Here is a 17,069-nt window from a genome sequence, read left to right on the forward strand (position 1 = left end):
TGCCCTCAAAGGTGGTCTCGAAGCTCTTACTGCCAGATATCGAAGAGATTGCCATGAACTCTACTTACGGCATGAGCAATCTATTGTGGAGCAAAATGGAACTAGGGTTTCTAATCTTGTTTCAGATTTTAAAGATAAGCTTCTCCAGCTTGCTCTTCCTTTCGAAGACATGGAGTTTACTAGTTCCACCGGTCCTGTTGATGGCAGTCTTGTTGCTGCCCATTGGTGTTCACTTGCCTTGTCCACTTACAGTCGACAAGTCAATGATTTCAAAACCGAGCTTGTTCTTCGTCGTTCTGCCAGAGATGCTGCCCAAGCTGCCAGAAATTCCGCTCGGGAAGAAGCAGCTAAGCAAGCTAATGATATTCCTCGTGAGGAAGCCATTTCTGTTTTGGTTCGAAGAGAAATTGCAAAATCTCTCCAAGCCCAGCAACAGAAAATTGATCATCTTGCTTCTCTCTTTGATGCTTCACCCCAGCAGCAGCCCCAGCAACATTCTCGGCAGAAACCCCAGCAGCAGCAGCAGCGTAGACAGCCCCAGCAACAGCAGCAGAGGCAGCCCCAGCAGCGTCAGCAGCAGAACCGGCCCCCGCAGCAGCAGCAGCAGCCTCTGCGCAGTCAACAGAGGCCTCTGCGCAGGCAGCCCCAGCAACTGCGCAGTGAGCCTGAGCAACTGCGCAGGCAGCCTCAGAGGCAGCAGCAGCAGCAGGGTGCCCTAGATCAGCAATCCCGGCCAAAAAACGGGATGGGCAGGGGGCGTTTCCGCCGACGAAACCGCTCCACCAGATCTGTTGCTGGACAGTCGGCCTCCATTCCAAACCAGCCTTCCCAGAACACTGGTTTGAATCCGGAGGCTGCCCCATTTGCTCCACATGGGCAAGGTGTTCATCAAATCCCTGCCGGATTCAAAGGGAAAGGCAAGACTCCTTTAATGTAAGCAAATCCCGTCATCTGTATTGGTTGCCCTCCATTAGCCCCTCCTCTTATTTAGTTTACCTGATTGGAAAAATGACCCCTTCTCAGATTGATCGTCGAATCAGCAATCTTGCTATTCACAATCTCTCTTCCGTCTCTCTTTCCTTCAGCCAAACCAAATTATTGGGCCTAGGGCACAAATACATCCCCCGGCCTCCGCCCATGGCCATTGATGACATTCTTAAAGAATTTGCTTATTTTTCCCGTCTTTGCCGCCTCAGAAGATTTTTTCGTCTTTCTTCTGATGATGATACCTATAATCCTTTCCGCCTGCCAAACCCTACCTGGGAACCGCCGATTAATGACCCTGATCTTAATCGTGCCCTTCAGCTTGGCCTTTCCATCCTTCAAACCCGCATTGCCTCCGTCCAGTTTACCCCCAGACCCAGTTTTGCTAGATCCCAATTGCTTGCATTAAAGAGTCTTCGCCGACTCCCCATTGTGATCAAACCAGCAGACAAGAACTTGGGGATTGTGGTTCTTGACAGAGAAAACTATGTTGCCGAAGCCCATAGGCAACTAGCTGATCTCAATGTCTACAGGCAGTATGCATCGGTTCCGTGGTTGGCCATCAGCAGGTCTCTCAGGCAGCTTCGAGCAAGATATCGCAACCTTCTCTCAGTTCAGCAGTGGGAGTATATAATGCAAGTCAAGCCGCAAGATGCCAAAGCTTGCAGGCTTTACTTTATTTGGAAGATCCACAAAAACCCTCCTGTCGGTAGGCCTATCTGTGCTTACAATGGGTTTATGCTGGAGCCTCTCTCCAAATTCTTGCATTATAAACTTCTTGGTACTTTGTTGGCTCAGCCCAACCATCTCCCAGACTCTCTCTCTTTACTGCAGGATATTGAATCCAAGCGTTTTGCTCCCGATTCATTTCTTGTTACTTTTGATGTAGAGTCCCTCTATCCTAGTATTCCTACTCAGGAAGGCTTGCATGCCTTACGGGATATGATTGAGCATAGTACTGCTGATCTCTTCACTCCAGAGGACGTGGATTTTCTTGTCAGTGCAGCTGAGTTGGTGCTCAAGTGGCATTTTTTGCAGTTTGATGGCTCTTTTTACCGGCAGATTAGAGGCACTGCCATGGGCAGCAATTTTGCTGTTGTATATGCTTGTCTCTTCCTTTGCCATCTCGAGCAAGAAGTCTTCCGTAGATTTCCTGCTCCAGAGATTCAGCTTTTCAGACGGTTTATTGATGATGGTTGCATGGTCTGGAATGGCTCCAGAGAGAGATTGGTCCAATTCTTGGATTGCTACCAGTCCATTTATCCTGAGCACATCCGCATTACTTCTTGCATTTCATCATCCAGCATCAACATTCTGGACATAGTGCTTTTCAAAGGTGATGACTTTCACACCTCTGGAAAGCTTTCCACCAGATGCTTCCAGAAACCACTGAATGCATACCAGTATATTCCATTTACTTCCTGGCACCCCAAACACCAGAAAGTTGCATTCGTGGTTAATGAGCTGCAGAGATATCTTCTTCGAGAGAGCACCGAGCCGGGTTTCCTTGAACTCAGACGGGCTTTCTACAGCAGGCTTCGGTCGAGGGGCTATCCACCGGATTTCCTCCAGGCATGTTTTGCCAAGGTCCATTGGGATCAAAGGGTTGCTCTATTGCAGCGGGTCTATGCGCGAGGTCCTCTTCACTCTCTTGGCCTCAAAAGGGCCCCCTTGGTGTTGAAGCTGGACTATTGTGAAGCCACTCGTGCTTTGAACCTTGGGGGTTCCCTAAACCCTAAACTGCATGGAGAATTCCAGCGTCACCCTTTGCTTCAGCATATTCCCAGGCCCTTGATTTGTTGGCGGAATCCGCGCAAGATCGGCACTTTTTACATGAGCAGTTCCGACCCCCGGCCTTGATTTTCTACAGGAGCAGTGCATTCTTCTTCCAGGAGCAGTACATGATTTTTCAGATTTTTTGCATGAGCAGAGCTATTTTTTAGCTATTTTTTAGCTACTTGTTACGTATCTGCGTATACGCGAGTTAGTCACTGCAAAGTCGCGTGTATACGCTAGTCCGACTCTGCGAAGTCGCGTATCTGTTTATTCATATTTTTAATATTTAAAATATTTTTAAATATTTTAATATTAAAAAATTATTAAAAAATTCCATGTACATGCACTTGCCCTGTCCGCTTTTGCTATATAAGGACAGCAAGTAGCTCATTCTCTTTGTATCACTGATGAGTCCCATTGAGGACGAAACTAGTTTGATGTTAATACAAAGTTTCTGTTCTACTTATGTATTTTGCATAATCGCTTGTCCTTAAGCATTTTTTATTTTTCAGTTTATCTTGTATCGGTTCATCTGTCTCGGTTATCTTTGGGCGTCTTTTCGTTACGGCTTCCGCCTTACTATCCTTTCTGCTAAATCTCAGATCCAAGTTACGTATCTGCGTATACGCGAGTTTGTCTCTGCAAAGTCGCGTGTATACGCTAGTCAGACACTGCAAAGTCGCGTATCTGTTTTTTCAGGGTTTTTCGCGTATCTGCAAAGTCACGTATCTGTCTCGGTTTTCTTTGGGTGTACTTTCGTTACGGTTTCCGCCTTACTCTCTTTTCTGCTTTAAACCCTAAACCCTAAACCCTAAACCCTAAACCCTAAACCCTAAACCCTAAACCCTAAACCCCTAACCCTAAACCCTAAACCCCTAAACCCTAAACCCCTAAACCCTAAACCCTAAACCCCTAAACCCTAAACCCTAAACCCTAAACCCTAAACCCTAAACCCTAAACCCTAAACCCTAAAACCCTAAAACCCTAAACCCTTAAACCCTTAAACCCTTAACCCTAAACCCTAAACCCTAAACCCTAAACCCTAAACCCTAAACCCTAAACCCTAAACCCTAACCCTAAACCCTAACCTAACCCTAAACCCTAAACCCTAAACCCTAACCCTAAACCCTAAACCCTAAACCCTAAACCCTAAAACCCTAAAACCCTAAAACCCTAAACCCTAAACCCTAAACCCTAAACCCTAAACCCTAAACCCTAACCCCTAACCCCTAACCCCTAACCCTAACCCTAAACCCTAAACCCTAACCCTAACCCTAAACCCTAAACCCTAAACCCTAAACCCTAAACCCTAAAACCCTAAACCCTAAACCCTAAACCCTAAAACCCTAAAACCCTAAAACCCTAAAACCCTATAACCCTTAACCCTAAACCCTTAAACCCTTAAACCCTTAAACCCTAAACCCTAAACCCTAAACCCTAAACCCTAAACCCTAAACCCTAAACCCTAAACCCTAAACCCTAAACCCTAAACCCTAAACCCTAAACCCTAAACCCTAAACCCTAAACCCTAAACCCTAAACCCTAAACCCTAAACCCTAACCCTAAACCCTAAACCCAAACCCTAAACCCAAACCCTAAACCCCAAACCCTAAACCCTAAACCCTAAACCCTAAACCCTAAACCCTAAAACCCTAAAACCCTAAACCCTTAACCCTTAACCCTTAACCCTTAACCCTTAACCCTTAACCCTTAACCCTAAACCCTTAAACCCTAAACCCTAAACCCTAAACCCTAAACCCTAAACCCCTAAACCCTAAACCCTAAACCCTAAACCCTCAACCCTGGACCCTGGACCCCAAACCCCAAACCCCAAACCCGAAACCCGAAACCCGAAACCCGAAGCCCCAAACCCCAAACCCTTAACCCTTAACCCTAAAACCCTAAACCCTAAACCCTAAACCTTAAACCCTAAACCCTTAAACCTTAAACCCTTAAACCCTAAACCCTAAACCCCAAACCCCAAACCCCAAACCCCTGACCCTAGACCCTAGACCCTAGATCCTAAACCCTAGGGTTTTAGGGTTTTAGGGTTTAGGGTTTAGGGTTTAGGGTCTAATCAAAAGTGCGAAAAGCTAGCGATACCAGAAGCAAGATAATAATCGGAAGAGAGAAAAAGGACAACAAAAATGAAAGATGAATAAAATTCTGTATTATCAAACTAGTTTCGACCTTTAGGGTCTCATCAGTGATAAAAAGAAAATCTTTACAATGTATGTTCTAATCAAAAGTGCGAAAAGCTAGCGATACCAGAAGCAAGATAATAATCAGAAGAGAGAAAAAGGACAACAAAAATGAAAGATGAATAAAATTTTGTATTATCAAACTAGTTTCGACCTTTAGGGTCTCATCAGTGATAAAAAGAAAATCTTAACAATGTATGTCCTTTTAAAAGACCACGATCAAGCGCAAGGTCGAAGGAAACAAGAGTTCGACCGTTGGGCTCGAAAGCGGGAAAGGAACCGACTGATCTGACAGATGGCAAAAAAGCGGAAACTGCACTCTGGCGAGGCGCAGAATTCGAAGCGTCTGAAGCGGAACAGTCGGAACGGTAACTGACTGATCTGACAGATGGCAAAAAAGCAGAAACTGCACTCTGGCGGGGAGCAGAATTCAAAGTGTCTGAAACGGAACATTCGGAACGGTCACTGACTGATCTGACAGATGGCAGAAAAGCGGAAACTATACTCTGGCAGGGCACAGATTCCGAAGCGTCTGAAGCGGAACAGTTAACTGACTTCTGCATTCGGGGCGCGAATCTCGAGAAAACTGCCACCTCTGAATGAACTGACTGTACGGTGGAAAGTACGGGACTTCTTCAGTAAAATCAGTAGGAGATTGACAGTTGGATTTTGGATCGGGGGCATTGCCCCCGAACCCCCTGACTAATTAGGGAAAAACAAAGAAAAATTTGGAGTGGGGAACGCGCCGAACGAAAAGTCAAAAATCTTAAGGCTGAGGGTCCCGAAGAGTGCTGCTCATGATGAAGGTGCCCAGCTTACGTGGATTCCTCCAACAAATCAAAGGCTTTGGAATATGCTGAAGCAGAGGTGACGCTGGAAAAATCCATGCAGTTTAGGGTTTAGGGTACCCCCAAGGTTCAAAGCTCTAGTAGATTCACAAAAATCTAACTTTAACACCAAGGGGGCCCTCTTGAGACCAGCATGCTGCAATGGTTCACGCGCACAAACCTGATGCAATAAAGCATCCCTTTGATTCCAAGTAACTTGAGCGAAGCACGCCTGAAGAAAATCAGGTGGATAACCACGGGCTCTCAACCGACTGTAGAACAACCTCCGAAGCTTGAGAAAACCGGCCTGATCGCTTTCTCTAAACAAGTATCTCTTTAACTCGTTGAGGACAAAAGCAGACTTCTGATGTCGAGGATGCCATGAAGTGAAGGGAATGTATTGATAAGCATTCAGTGGTTTCTGATAGCATCTGGTAGAAAGCTTTCCAGAGAGCTCAAAATCGGGCCCTTTGAAAAGTACAACATCAAGAAGGTTAACACTTGTATCTGAGATGCATGAAGTAATACGAATGTTGTCAGGGTAGATAGACTGATAACAGTCGAGAAATTCCTGCAATCTATCCCTTGAGCCCGTCCAGACTAGAAGAGCATCATCAATGAAGCGCTTGAAAAAAGATAATTTTGGAGTGGGCATCCTTCGCTGAACTTCTTGTTCTAAATGACAGAGAAATAAACAAGCATATACAACTGCAAAGTTACTGCCCATTGCAGTACCTCTGATCTGTCTGTAGAAACTGCCATTAAATTCCAAAAAGTGCCAACGAAGAACGAGTTTTGCAGCACTAACCAAGAAATCAACTTCTTCCGGACTGAAAGCATGAACTGTACACTGAAGCAGCATGTCCCTGAGGGCTAAAAGCCCTTCTTGAATTGGAATGCTAGGGTACAGGGATTCTACATCAAGAGTTACAAGAATACAGTCGGGCGGAAACCTTTCTGATTCGATAGCTTGCAACAATGAAAGAGAGTCTGGAAGATGGTTAGGTTGTGCCAAGAGAGTGTCTAGGAGTTTGAAATGCAGATATTTGGACAAAGGTTCAAGCATATATCCATTATAAGAGCAGATGGGTCTCCCAACCGGGGGATTCTTCTATACTTTCCAAATAAATTAAAGCACACAGGCCCGAGAGTGAAGACTGTCAACCTGCAAAATGAATTTCCAGTGGTCTGCAGAAAGCAAATGTCTGAAACGAGCTTGAAGCTATTTTAGAGAAGCATACATGGCAGTCCAAGGGACTGAAGAAACTGGAGAATAAACATTGCGATCAGATAATTGACGATCACCTTCAGCAATATATTTATCTCTGTCAAGCACTACCAATCCTAGATTTTTATCAGCTGGTTTAATTACAATAGGAAGTCTGCAAAGTCTTCGAAGTGCAATAAGCTGAGATCTAGAAAAACGAGGTTTGCTTGAAAAATCAGTCTCGACCATTCTGTTCTGTAAAGTCCATAAACCGGAAGAAAGAGCATGTTCTAATTCAGGTGCATGTTCAGGAGGTTCCCAAATAGGGTTAGACAGTCTAAAAGGATCAAAAGATTCATCTTTAGAAAGTCTAAAATATCTTCTAAGTCTGCATAATCTTGAAAAAGAACAATATTCCTTTATAATATCTGCCCTGGACATTGGAGGTGGGCGAGGAATGTACTTGTGCCCGAGACCCAGAAATTTAATTTGCGAATAAGGCAAATGGACTTTAGAGAGATTGTGGATAGAGTTATTACTAATCCGACGATCTAACTGTGAAACAGTCATATTGCCCAAAATATGTAACAAATAAGCATGTGGGTCTAATCAAAAGTGCGAAAAGCTAGCGATACCAGAAGCAAGATAATAATCAGAAGAGAGAAAAAGGACAACAAAAATGAAAGATGAATAAAATTTTGTATTATCAAACTAGTTTCGACCTTTAGGGTCTCATCAGTGATAAAAAGAAAATCTTAACAATGTATGTCCTTTTAAAAGACCGCGATCAAGTGCAAGGTCGAAGGAAACAAGAGTTCGACCGTTGGGCTCGAAAGCGGAAAGGAACCGACTGATCTGACAGATGGCAAAAAAGCGGAAACTGCACTCTGGCGAGGCGCAGAATTCGAAGCGTCTGAAGCGGAACAGTCGGAACGGTCACTGACTGATCTGACAGATGGCAAAAAAGCGGAAACTGCACTTTGGCGGGGCGCAGAATTCGAAGTGTTTGAAACGGAACAGTCGGAACGGTCACTGACTGATCTGACAGATGGCAGAAAAGCGAAAACTATACTCTGGCAGGGCACAGATTCCGAAGCGTCTGAAGCGGAACAGTTAACTGACTTCTGCATTCGGGGCGCGAATCTCGAGAAAACTGCCACCTCTGAATGAACTGACTATACGGTGGAAAGTACGGGACTTCTTCAGTAAAATCAGTAGGAGATTGACAGTTGGATTTTGGATCGGGGGCGTTGCCCCCGAACCCCCCGACTAATTAGAGAAAAACAAACAAAAATTTGGAGTGGGGAACGCGCCGAACGAAAAGTCAAAAATCTTAAGGCTGAGGGTCCCGAAGAGTGCTGCTCATGATGAAGGTGCCCAGCTTACGTGGATTCCTCCAACAAATCAAAGGCTTTGGAATATGCTGAATCAGAGGGTGACGCTGGAAAAATCCATGCAGTTTAGGGTTTAGGGTACCCCCAAGGTTCAAAGCTCTAGTAGATTCACAAAAATCTAACTTTAACACCAAGGGGGCCCTCTTGAGACCAGCATGCTGCAATGGTTCACGCGCACAAACCTGATGCAATAAAGCATCCCTTTGATTCCAAGTAACTTGAGCGAAGCACGCCTGAAGAAAATCAGGTGGATAACCACGAGCTCTCAACCGATTGTAGAACAACCTCCGAAGCTTGAGAAAACCGGCCTGATCGCTTTCTCTAAGCAAGTATCTCTTTAACTCGTTGAGGACAAAAGCAGACTTCTGATGTCGAGGATGCCATGAAGTGAAGGGAATGTATTGATAAGCATTCAGTGGTTTCTGATAGCATCTGGTAGAAAGCTTTCCAGAGAGCTCAAAATCGGGCCCTTTGAAAAGTACAACATCAAGAAGGTTAACACTTGTATCTGAGATGCATGAAGTAATACGAATGTTGTCAGGGTAGATAGACTGATAACAGTCGAGAAATTCCTGCAATCTGTCCCTTGAGCCCGTCCAAACTAGAAGAGCATCATCAATGAAGCGCTTGAAAAAAGATAATTCTGGAGTGGGCATCCTTCGCTGAACTTCTTGTTCTAAATGACAGAGAAATAAACAAGCATATACAACTGCAAAGTTACTGCCCATTGCAGTACCTCTGATCTGTCTGTAGAAACTGTCATTAAATTCCAAAAAGTGCCAACGAAGAACGAGTTCTGCAGCACTAACCAAGAAATCAACTTCTTCCGGACTGAAAGCATGAACTGTACACTGAAGCAGCATGTCCCTGAGGGCTAAAAGCCCTTCTTGAATTGGAATGCTAGGGTACAGGGATTCTACATCAAAAGTTACAAGAATACAGTCGGGCGGAAACCTTTCTGATTCGATAGCTTGCAACAATGAAAGAGAGTCTGGAAGATGGTTAGGTTGTGCCAAGAGAGTGTCCAGGAGTTTGAAATGCAGATATTTGGACAAAGGTTCAAGCATATATCCATTATAAGAGCAGATGGGTCTCCCAACCGGGGGATTCTTCTGTACTTTCCAAATAAAGTAAAGCACACAGGCCCGAGAGTGAAGACTGTCAACCTGCAAAATGAATTTCCAGTGGTCTGCAGAAAGCAAATGTCTGAAACGAGCTTGAAGCTGTTTTAGAGAAGCATACATGGCAGTCCAAGGGACTGAAGAAACTGGAGAATAAACATTGCGATCAGATAATTGACGATCACCTTCAGCAATATATTTATCTCTGTCAAGCACTACCAATCCTAGATTTTTATCAGCTGGTTTAATTACAATAGGAAGTCTGCGAAATCTTCGAAGTGCAATAAGCTGAGATCTAGAAAAATGAGGTTTGCTTGAAAAATCAGTCTCGGCCATTCTGTTCTGTAAAGTCCATAAACCGGAAGAAAGAGCATGTTCTAATTCAGGTGCATGTTCAGGAGGTTCCCAAATAGGGTTAGACAGTCTAAAAGGATCAAAAGATTCATCTTTAGAAAGTCTAAAATATCTTCTAAGTCTGCATAATCTTGAAAAAGAACAATATTCCTTTATAATATCTGCCCTGGACATTGGAGGTGGGCGAGGAATGTACTTGTGCCCGAGACCCAGAAATTTAATTTGCGAATAAGGCAAATGGACTTTAGAGAGATTGTGGATAGAGTTATTACTAATCCGACGATCTAACTGTGAAACAGTCATATTGCCCAAAATATGTAACAAATAAGCATGTGGGTCTAATCAAAAGTGCGAAAAGCTAGCGATACCAGTAGCAAGATAATAATCAGAAGAGAGAAAAAGGACAACAAAAATGAAAGATGAATAAAATTTTGTATTATCAAACTAGTTTCGACCTTTAGGGTCTCATCAGTGATACAAAGAAAATCTTTACAATGTATGTCCTTTTAATAGACCGCGATCAAGCGCAAGGTCGAAGGAAACAAGAGTTCGACCGTTGGGCTCGAAAGCGGGAAAGGAACCGACTGATCTGACAGATGGCAAAAAAGCGGAAACTGCACTCTGGCGAGGCGCAGAATTCGAAGCGTCTGAAGCGGAACAGTCGGAACGGTCACTGACTGATCTGACAGATGGCAAAAAAGCGGAAACTGCACTCTGGCGGGGCGCAGAATTCGAAGTGTCTGAAATGGAACAGTCGGAACGGTCACTGACTGATCTGACAGATGGCAGAAAAGCGGAAACTATACTCTGGCAGGGCACAGATTCCGAAGCGTCTGAAGCGGAACAGTCGGAACAGTTAACTGACTTCTGCATTCGGGGCACGAATCTCGAGAAAACTGCCACCTCTGAATGAACTGACTGTACGGCGGAAAGTACGGGACTTCTTCAGTAAAATCAGTAGGAGATTGACAGTTGGATTTTGGATCGGGGGCGTTGCCCCCGAACCCCCCGACTAATTAGGGAAAAACAAAGAAAAATTTGGAGTGGGGAACGCGCCGAACGAAAAGTCAAAAATCTTAAGGCTGAGGGTCCCGAAGAGTGCTGCTCATGATGAAGGTGCCCAGCTTACGTGGATTCCTCCAACAAATCAAAGGCTTTGGAATATGCTGAAGCAGAGGGTGACGCTGGAAAAATCCATGCAGTTTAGGGTTTAGGGTACCCCCAAGGTTCAAAGCTCTAGTAGATTCACAAAAATCTAACTTTAACACCAAGGGGGCCCTCTTGAGACCAGCATGCTGCAATGGTTCACGCGCACAAACCTGATGCAATAAAGCATCCCTTTGATTCCAAGTAACTTGAGTGAAGCACGCCTGAAGAAAATCAGGTGGATAACCACGGGCTCTCAGCCGACTGTAGAACAACCTCCGAAGCTTGAGAAAACCGGCCTGATCGCTTTCTCTAAGCAAGTATCTCTTTAACTCGTTGAGGACAAAAGCAGACTTCTGATGTCGAGGATGCCATGAAGTGAAGGGAATGTATTGATAAGCATTCAGTGGTTTCTGATAGCATCTGGTAGAAAGCTTTCCAGAGAGCTCAAAATCGGGCCCTTTGAAAAGTACAACATCAAGAAGGTTAACACTTGTATCTGAGATGCAGGAAGTAATACGAATGTTGTCAGGGTAGATAGACTGATAACAGTCGAGAAATTCCTGCAATCTGTCCCTTGAGCCCGTCCAGACTAGAAGAGCATCATCAATGAAGCGCTTGAAAAAAGATAATTCTGGAGTGGGCATCCTTCGCTGAACTTCTTGTTCTAAATGACAGAGAAATAAACAAGCATATACAACTGCAAAGTTACTGCCCATTGCAGTACCTCTGATCTGTCTGTAGAAACTGCCATTGAATTCCAAAAAGTGCCAACGAAGAACGAGTTCTGCAGCACTAACCAAAAAATCAACTTCTTCCGGACTGAAAGCATGAACTGTACACTGAAGCAGCATGTCCCTGAGGGCTAAAAGCCCTTCTTGAATTGGAATGCTAGGGTACAGGGATTCTACATCAAAAGTTACAAGAATACAGTCGGGCGGAAACCTTTCTGATTCGATAGCTTGCAACAATGAAAGAGAGTCTGGAAGATGGTTAGGTTGTGCCAAGAGAGTGTCCAGGAGTTTGAAATGCAGATATTTGGACAAAGGTTCAAGCATATATCCATTATAAGAGCAGATGGGTCTCCCAACCGGGGGATTCTTCTGTACTTTCCAAATAAAGTAAAGCACACAGGCCCGAGAGTGAAGACTGTCAACCTGCAAAATGAATTTCCAGTGGTCTGCAGAAAGCAAATGTCTGAAACGAGCTTGAAGCTGTTTTAGAGAAGCATACATGGCAGTCCAAGGGACTGAAGAAACTGGAGAATAAACATTGCGATCAGATAATTGACGATCACCTTCAGCAATATATTTATCTCTGTCAAGCACTACCAATCCTAGATTTTTATTAGCTGGTTTAATTACAATAGGAAGTCTGCGAAGTCGTCGAAGTGCAATAAGCTGAGATCTAGAAAAATGAGGTTTGCTTGAAAAATCAGTCTCGGCCATTCTGTTCTGTAAAGTCCATAAACCGGAAGAAAGAGCATGTTCTAATTCAGGTGCATGTACAGGAGGTTCCCAAATAGGGTTAGACAGTCTAAAAGGATCAAAAGATTCATCTTTAGAAAGTCTAAAATATCTTCTAAGTCTGCATAATCTTGAAAAAGAACTATATTCCTTTATAATATCTGCCCTGGACATTGGAGGTGGGCGAGGAATGTACTTGTGCCCGAGACCCAAAAATTTAATTTGCGAATAAGGCAAATGGACTTTAGAGAGATTGTGGATAGAGTTATTACTAATCCGACGATCTAACTGTGAAACAGTCATATTGCCCAAAATATGTAACAAATAAGCATGTGGGTCTAACACAGGCAACCAGTACAAATGTCGCTTTCTTACATGTGGGCTTTCCCTTTGCCCGGAGGAGGAGGAGGAGGAGGCGGCTGCCGCTGAGGTCGAGGTCCTGGCTGACGTCGACGATTTGGCTGAGCATTTGATTGCTGTGGCACAAATGGGGCAGCCTCCGGATCTAAACCAGTGTTCCGGGAACGCTGGTTTGGATTTGAACCCGACGGCCCACCTGCAGATGAAGTGTTCTGATTCGGGTTCCGGTTCTGTCTTCCTCTTTTGTTTCTGCGACGACCCGGCTCGTTTTTTGGCTGAGTAGGCTGCTGATTTGTCTGTCGAGCAGGTGCATTCTGACGAGCGGCTGCAGGGACGCCAGGTGCAGTGATGTTGGCCGCGGGGTTTTGCAGCTTGAGGAGCTGAGCCAACTGTTCTTGCAGAGGTTTAATGGCAGCGGAAAGACGCTGCTCAGATTTGGAAACCTCTTTCTGCACAAGGGCAGAGATGGCTTCTTCCCGCGGAATATCGTCTGCTTGTCTGTTTGCTTCTTCCCGAGCTTCGGTGCGAGCAGAACGCGCAGCTTCACGAGAAGCTTTACGCTCAATCAATTCCGATTGGAATTGGTTGATTTGGCGATTGAATGAAGAAGCAGCAAGATTAGCCCAACGATTGGCCAAGGCTGACTCCTTGGAGTTTGTCTTGCATGTTAGTTTTCTCTTGCCTCCTTGCGTAAATGAGCTTTCTGGGTCAGTTTTTCTTGCTGTCTGAGTACTATTGACCAGGCACTGGGCTGTTTTATTTATTTATTTTTTGGGCCAAAAAACTGTTGGCGCGTTTTTATTTCTGACAGTCACGCCGGTTGGCGCATGTTGCACACCAGCAACTCGCGCCAATTCTTTAATAGCGCAAGTTACAGGCTGACAGTCGCGCCAGTCCTGTAAACTTTGCCAGTGTGTGGGTTGAAAGCTCTTCAAATTCAGATTTTCGTCTTTTTGCATATTTTGCAGCTTCTGGACGTGTGTAGAAACTCTGTTTGACTGGTTTTTTACCTTTATCCTTCGTTTGTTTGCCTATTTCTATTGATCTTGTATCCCAGCCCTAGAGCATCTAGTGGCTTCACACTTCTAGCCTTCCGTAGGGGTGTCGGTTTTTGTTTATCCAGTCAGCTCTTTGCTTGTTTCCCGCACTTGTTCACTTGACTTTGTGTTGGACTTAGATCACATAGTTCATTCGAGTCTTTGTGAGCTTTTGGACAGGTTGTCTTGCTGTTTCGGATTTGGTTCTACTTGCATTGAGTGAATTTGTTTGTTTCATTGTGTGATCATCTCTCAAACTTGTTTATATGCATCATGCCATTTTAAAAAGAAAGAAAAACAAATGATCTTTTTTGCATTACATTAGCTAGCACTTTGCATTGTTATTAGCAATTAGTTACTTTTAAAAAGAAAAGAAAAATTTTCATTTCTTGTTATTAGTTGCATTAGGATCTTTGTTGCTTAGTGATCATTTTGTTTGTGTGAAAAGATCTCAACTCTCCTGTAGATAACATTCATTGAACGAAATGGTTTATTTTGGCATATAGTTTGCATGCAGGAAATTTTTGAGAGATCACATACGGTAGGACCTAAAAACTGAGACATAACTGAAGATAAACTGTAAAATGAACTCAATAAACCTAACAACGCATTGGAATTTAACGCAAACATTCTAGAGGTCTAGGCTAGAGACGTGTTCCAGCGTCGTAAAGCCTGGTAGCTTACCGTCGAGTGGTTGGGTGATTCCTCCACGGTGAAACGATAAGCGCCAGTACGGATTGTGCTCCCACGTACCGTCGAGTATATATTGGAAGACCCCTATAGGCTTAAAACCTTTTATCCATAGGAAGCCGTGTCGGCCACCCTACTGATCGCAATGCACTGAACACAGCATTCGGGAAGATTGACCGCCCGTACCCTAAAAAGTATTCTACGGTTTTGCGAAAAGTTTGGCACACCCTCTACCTAGAACTCCAGAGCAGTTCCTTTTGGCCTTTTTCAGACTCTATAACGGAAAAAGTCCACCTGAGCATTTGTCACTTCGGGCTCATTAAATATTCGAAGGAGACTAGAGTCATCTTTTTGTCCTTTTCTCGACTCTTAAAACATGAAAAGGTCAAGTTCAGTTCCAGTGTCTTAAAATTTATTCGGCCACGATTCACATTTACCCGGTTAGATCTTGTTTGCGTTAGCTTGAGTAGGGTTCTTTCTCATTTTCAATGGCAACCTTCCCCAAGTCTACCGGCCAAGGTGTTCCCCCGGATGAAAACCCTAGTCCATTTCCTTCTTTTGGAAATGCCGGTGCTCCATATATGGCAACTTTGTCTTTCCCTGGATTAACCATCGGGTTGCCCGTATGGTTGTTTTCAACCTCGGTGGTCCCGAGTGTGATGACTCCTGTTCCACCGTCTCCTCCACCCGAACAACATCATGTTGATTCCAAGGTGGACCTCTCCCCTTCTTCGCTTATTTCTCTGTCCTCATCTTCTACTTCGCCTGGCGAAAGTCTGGATTCAAGTAACCAGGTGGCTAAGAAGAAGAAGAAGAAGACGAAGAAGAAGAAGACTCCTAAACGAGAGGTTAAAAGTACAACTCAAGTCGAGCTACATTCTGCTCCTCCGCGGAAGGTCAAGTTTCCTTGTAGATTGTGCAAGGAGGACCATCTTCTTCGCGATTGTCCTGGCATTCCCGAGGTCTTAGAAGTATGGTCCCGTGATCCGGCCCGCCCCTCATCGTCCTCTGGAGCTCACGGCGATGCTACCCTATCAGTTGGAAATGGTAAGGGAAAAGGGAAGATTCGAATCCCCTGTAGACTTTGTGAAGGCAATCATCCCCTTCACCTTTGTCCGCTCATGGATAAAGCCTCTGTTGTCTTGGAAAGTCTTACAGCTCCCTCACCCCAACTTCCCGTTGGTTATCAACGTCTCTCTGTAGCCGCAGATCGTTCCCCTGTTGACAAAGAGATCAACCAAGATTCCTCTCTTGTCCAACCTCCTCTTCCTGAACCTGGCTCTGCCAAGCCTGTTCTAGACCAACCATTGGTCGGAAAGACTGTCGACTTGAGTTCACCACCCGATCACTCTGTTTCGGAAGAGCATAATTCCCATGTTCTTCTCGTCTCCTCAGATTCTCTTGAGTCCGAAAATGACTCTCCTATTCCAGCTGTTCCCGAGAGTCCTTCTTCGGTTCTTTTAGAGCAGGGGGGCAATCATACGATTCCCCCACCAAGTAGTTCAGTCGTTTCCTTCGACTGGAGTTGTTTGACTACCTCCCGCCTTCCATCCCACGTGCCTTTCTGGATTACGATACACGCCTATAATAAGGCGATACCTGGCACTGTTTTGGATGAGGGTGCATCTATCAGTCTTATGCCTGCCACTACTTGGCAAGCTTTGTGTTCCCCACAGCTTGTGCCAGTCGCCGAATCTGACGGCTTTTGACGGAGGAACTAGTCAACCATTAGGGATCCTTCCAATGTTCCCTATTACTTTGGGAGGCAAAACTGTCTATATAGACGTATCGGTTACCCAAGGTGCTTTAGATTTCAGTCTTCTCCTTGGCAGTGACTATGTTTATGCCATGGGGGCCCTTGTCGCTTCACTTTTCCGTGTGGTTTGCTTTCCACATGATGGAAGAATTGTGACTATCGATCAATTATCGTTCGTTCGTCCACGAGTCCCTCCTGCGCAGTCGTCATCCCCTCCTGGTTTTCGTCCACCAGTTGCATCTGCCCCACTGCAGATCAACTACGTGGCCACCTATCCCATGCCTATATCCAGTGATGCCGCCGTCGTGCACAGTGTCCCGGAGGCATTAGGTCCTGACTTCCGAGATGTTGTCCTTCCACCGGGAGTGGCACTCTTGGAAGCCCCAACTTCCTATTCATTATGATGAAGTTTGGGCCGAGCATAGTTCCAGATCCTGTGTCAAGCTCATTAAAAAATGAAATGAGGGTTATGAGGATAGTTCTTTTTCTAGGTCAACCTCATTAAAAAATGAAACATCTCCTCCTTTCCAAATCGAGTCTTTGATTAAGATCTCGTAAAATACAAGTCGACTCTTTCCTAGATATCGAGAGTGAACCTTCATTCCATCCACCTCGTTGAATGCAATGAAGCTTGGGGGGCATGTACCTCGATTTGCGTTATCATGCTGGGGGCATGCAAACTTATAACAAGCATAGTTTTTCGTTTCAAGCTTGTGTAAACATGAAACCGAATCCAAGCAGAGTTCTTCA

General features: G+C 44.7%; 1 protein-coding gene across 1 annotated transcript; it reads left to right on the forward strand.

The window, feature by feature from the left end:
• Positions 1 to 1,008: 1,008 nt before the first annotated feature.
• On the forward strand, positions 1,009 to 2,844 carry LOC149211263 (uncharacterized). Its single transcript, XM_089399234.1, has one exon. It carries the CDS (start codon positions 1,009 to 1,011, stop codon positions 2,842 to 2,844), a length of 1,836 nt encoding a protein of 611 aa, XP_089255360.1.
• The last annotated feature ends 14,225 nt before the right edge of the window (positions 2,845 to 17,069 follow it).

This window comes from Pinus tabuliformis, chromosome 1_2 (genome assembly GCF_031772625.1).
Source record: "Pinus tabuliformis cultivar Carrire ecotype Pingquan chromosome 1_2, CPIR1, whole genome shotgun sequence".
Lineage (NCBI taxonomy): Eukaryota > Viridiplantae > Streptophyta > Pinopsida > Pinales > Pinaceae > Pinus > Pinus tabuliformis.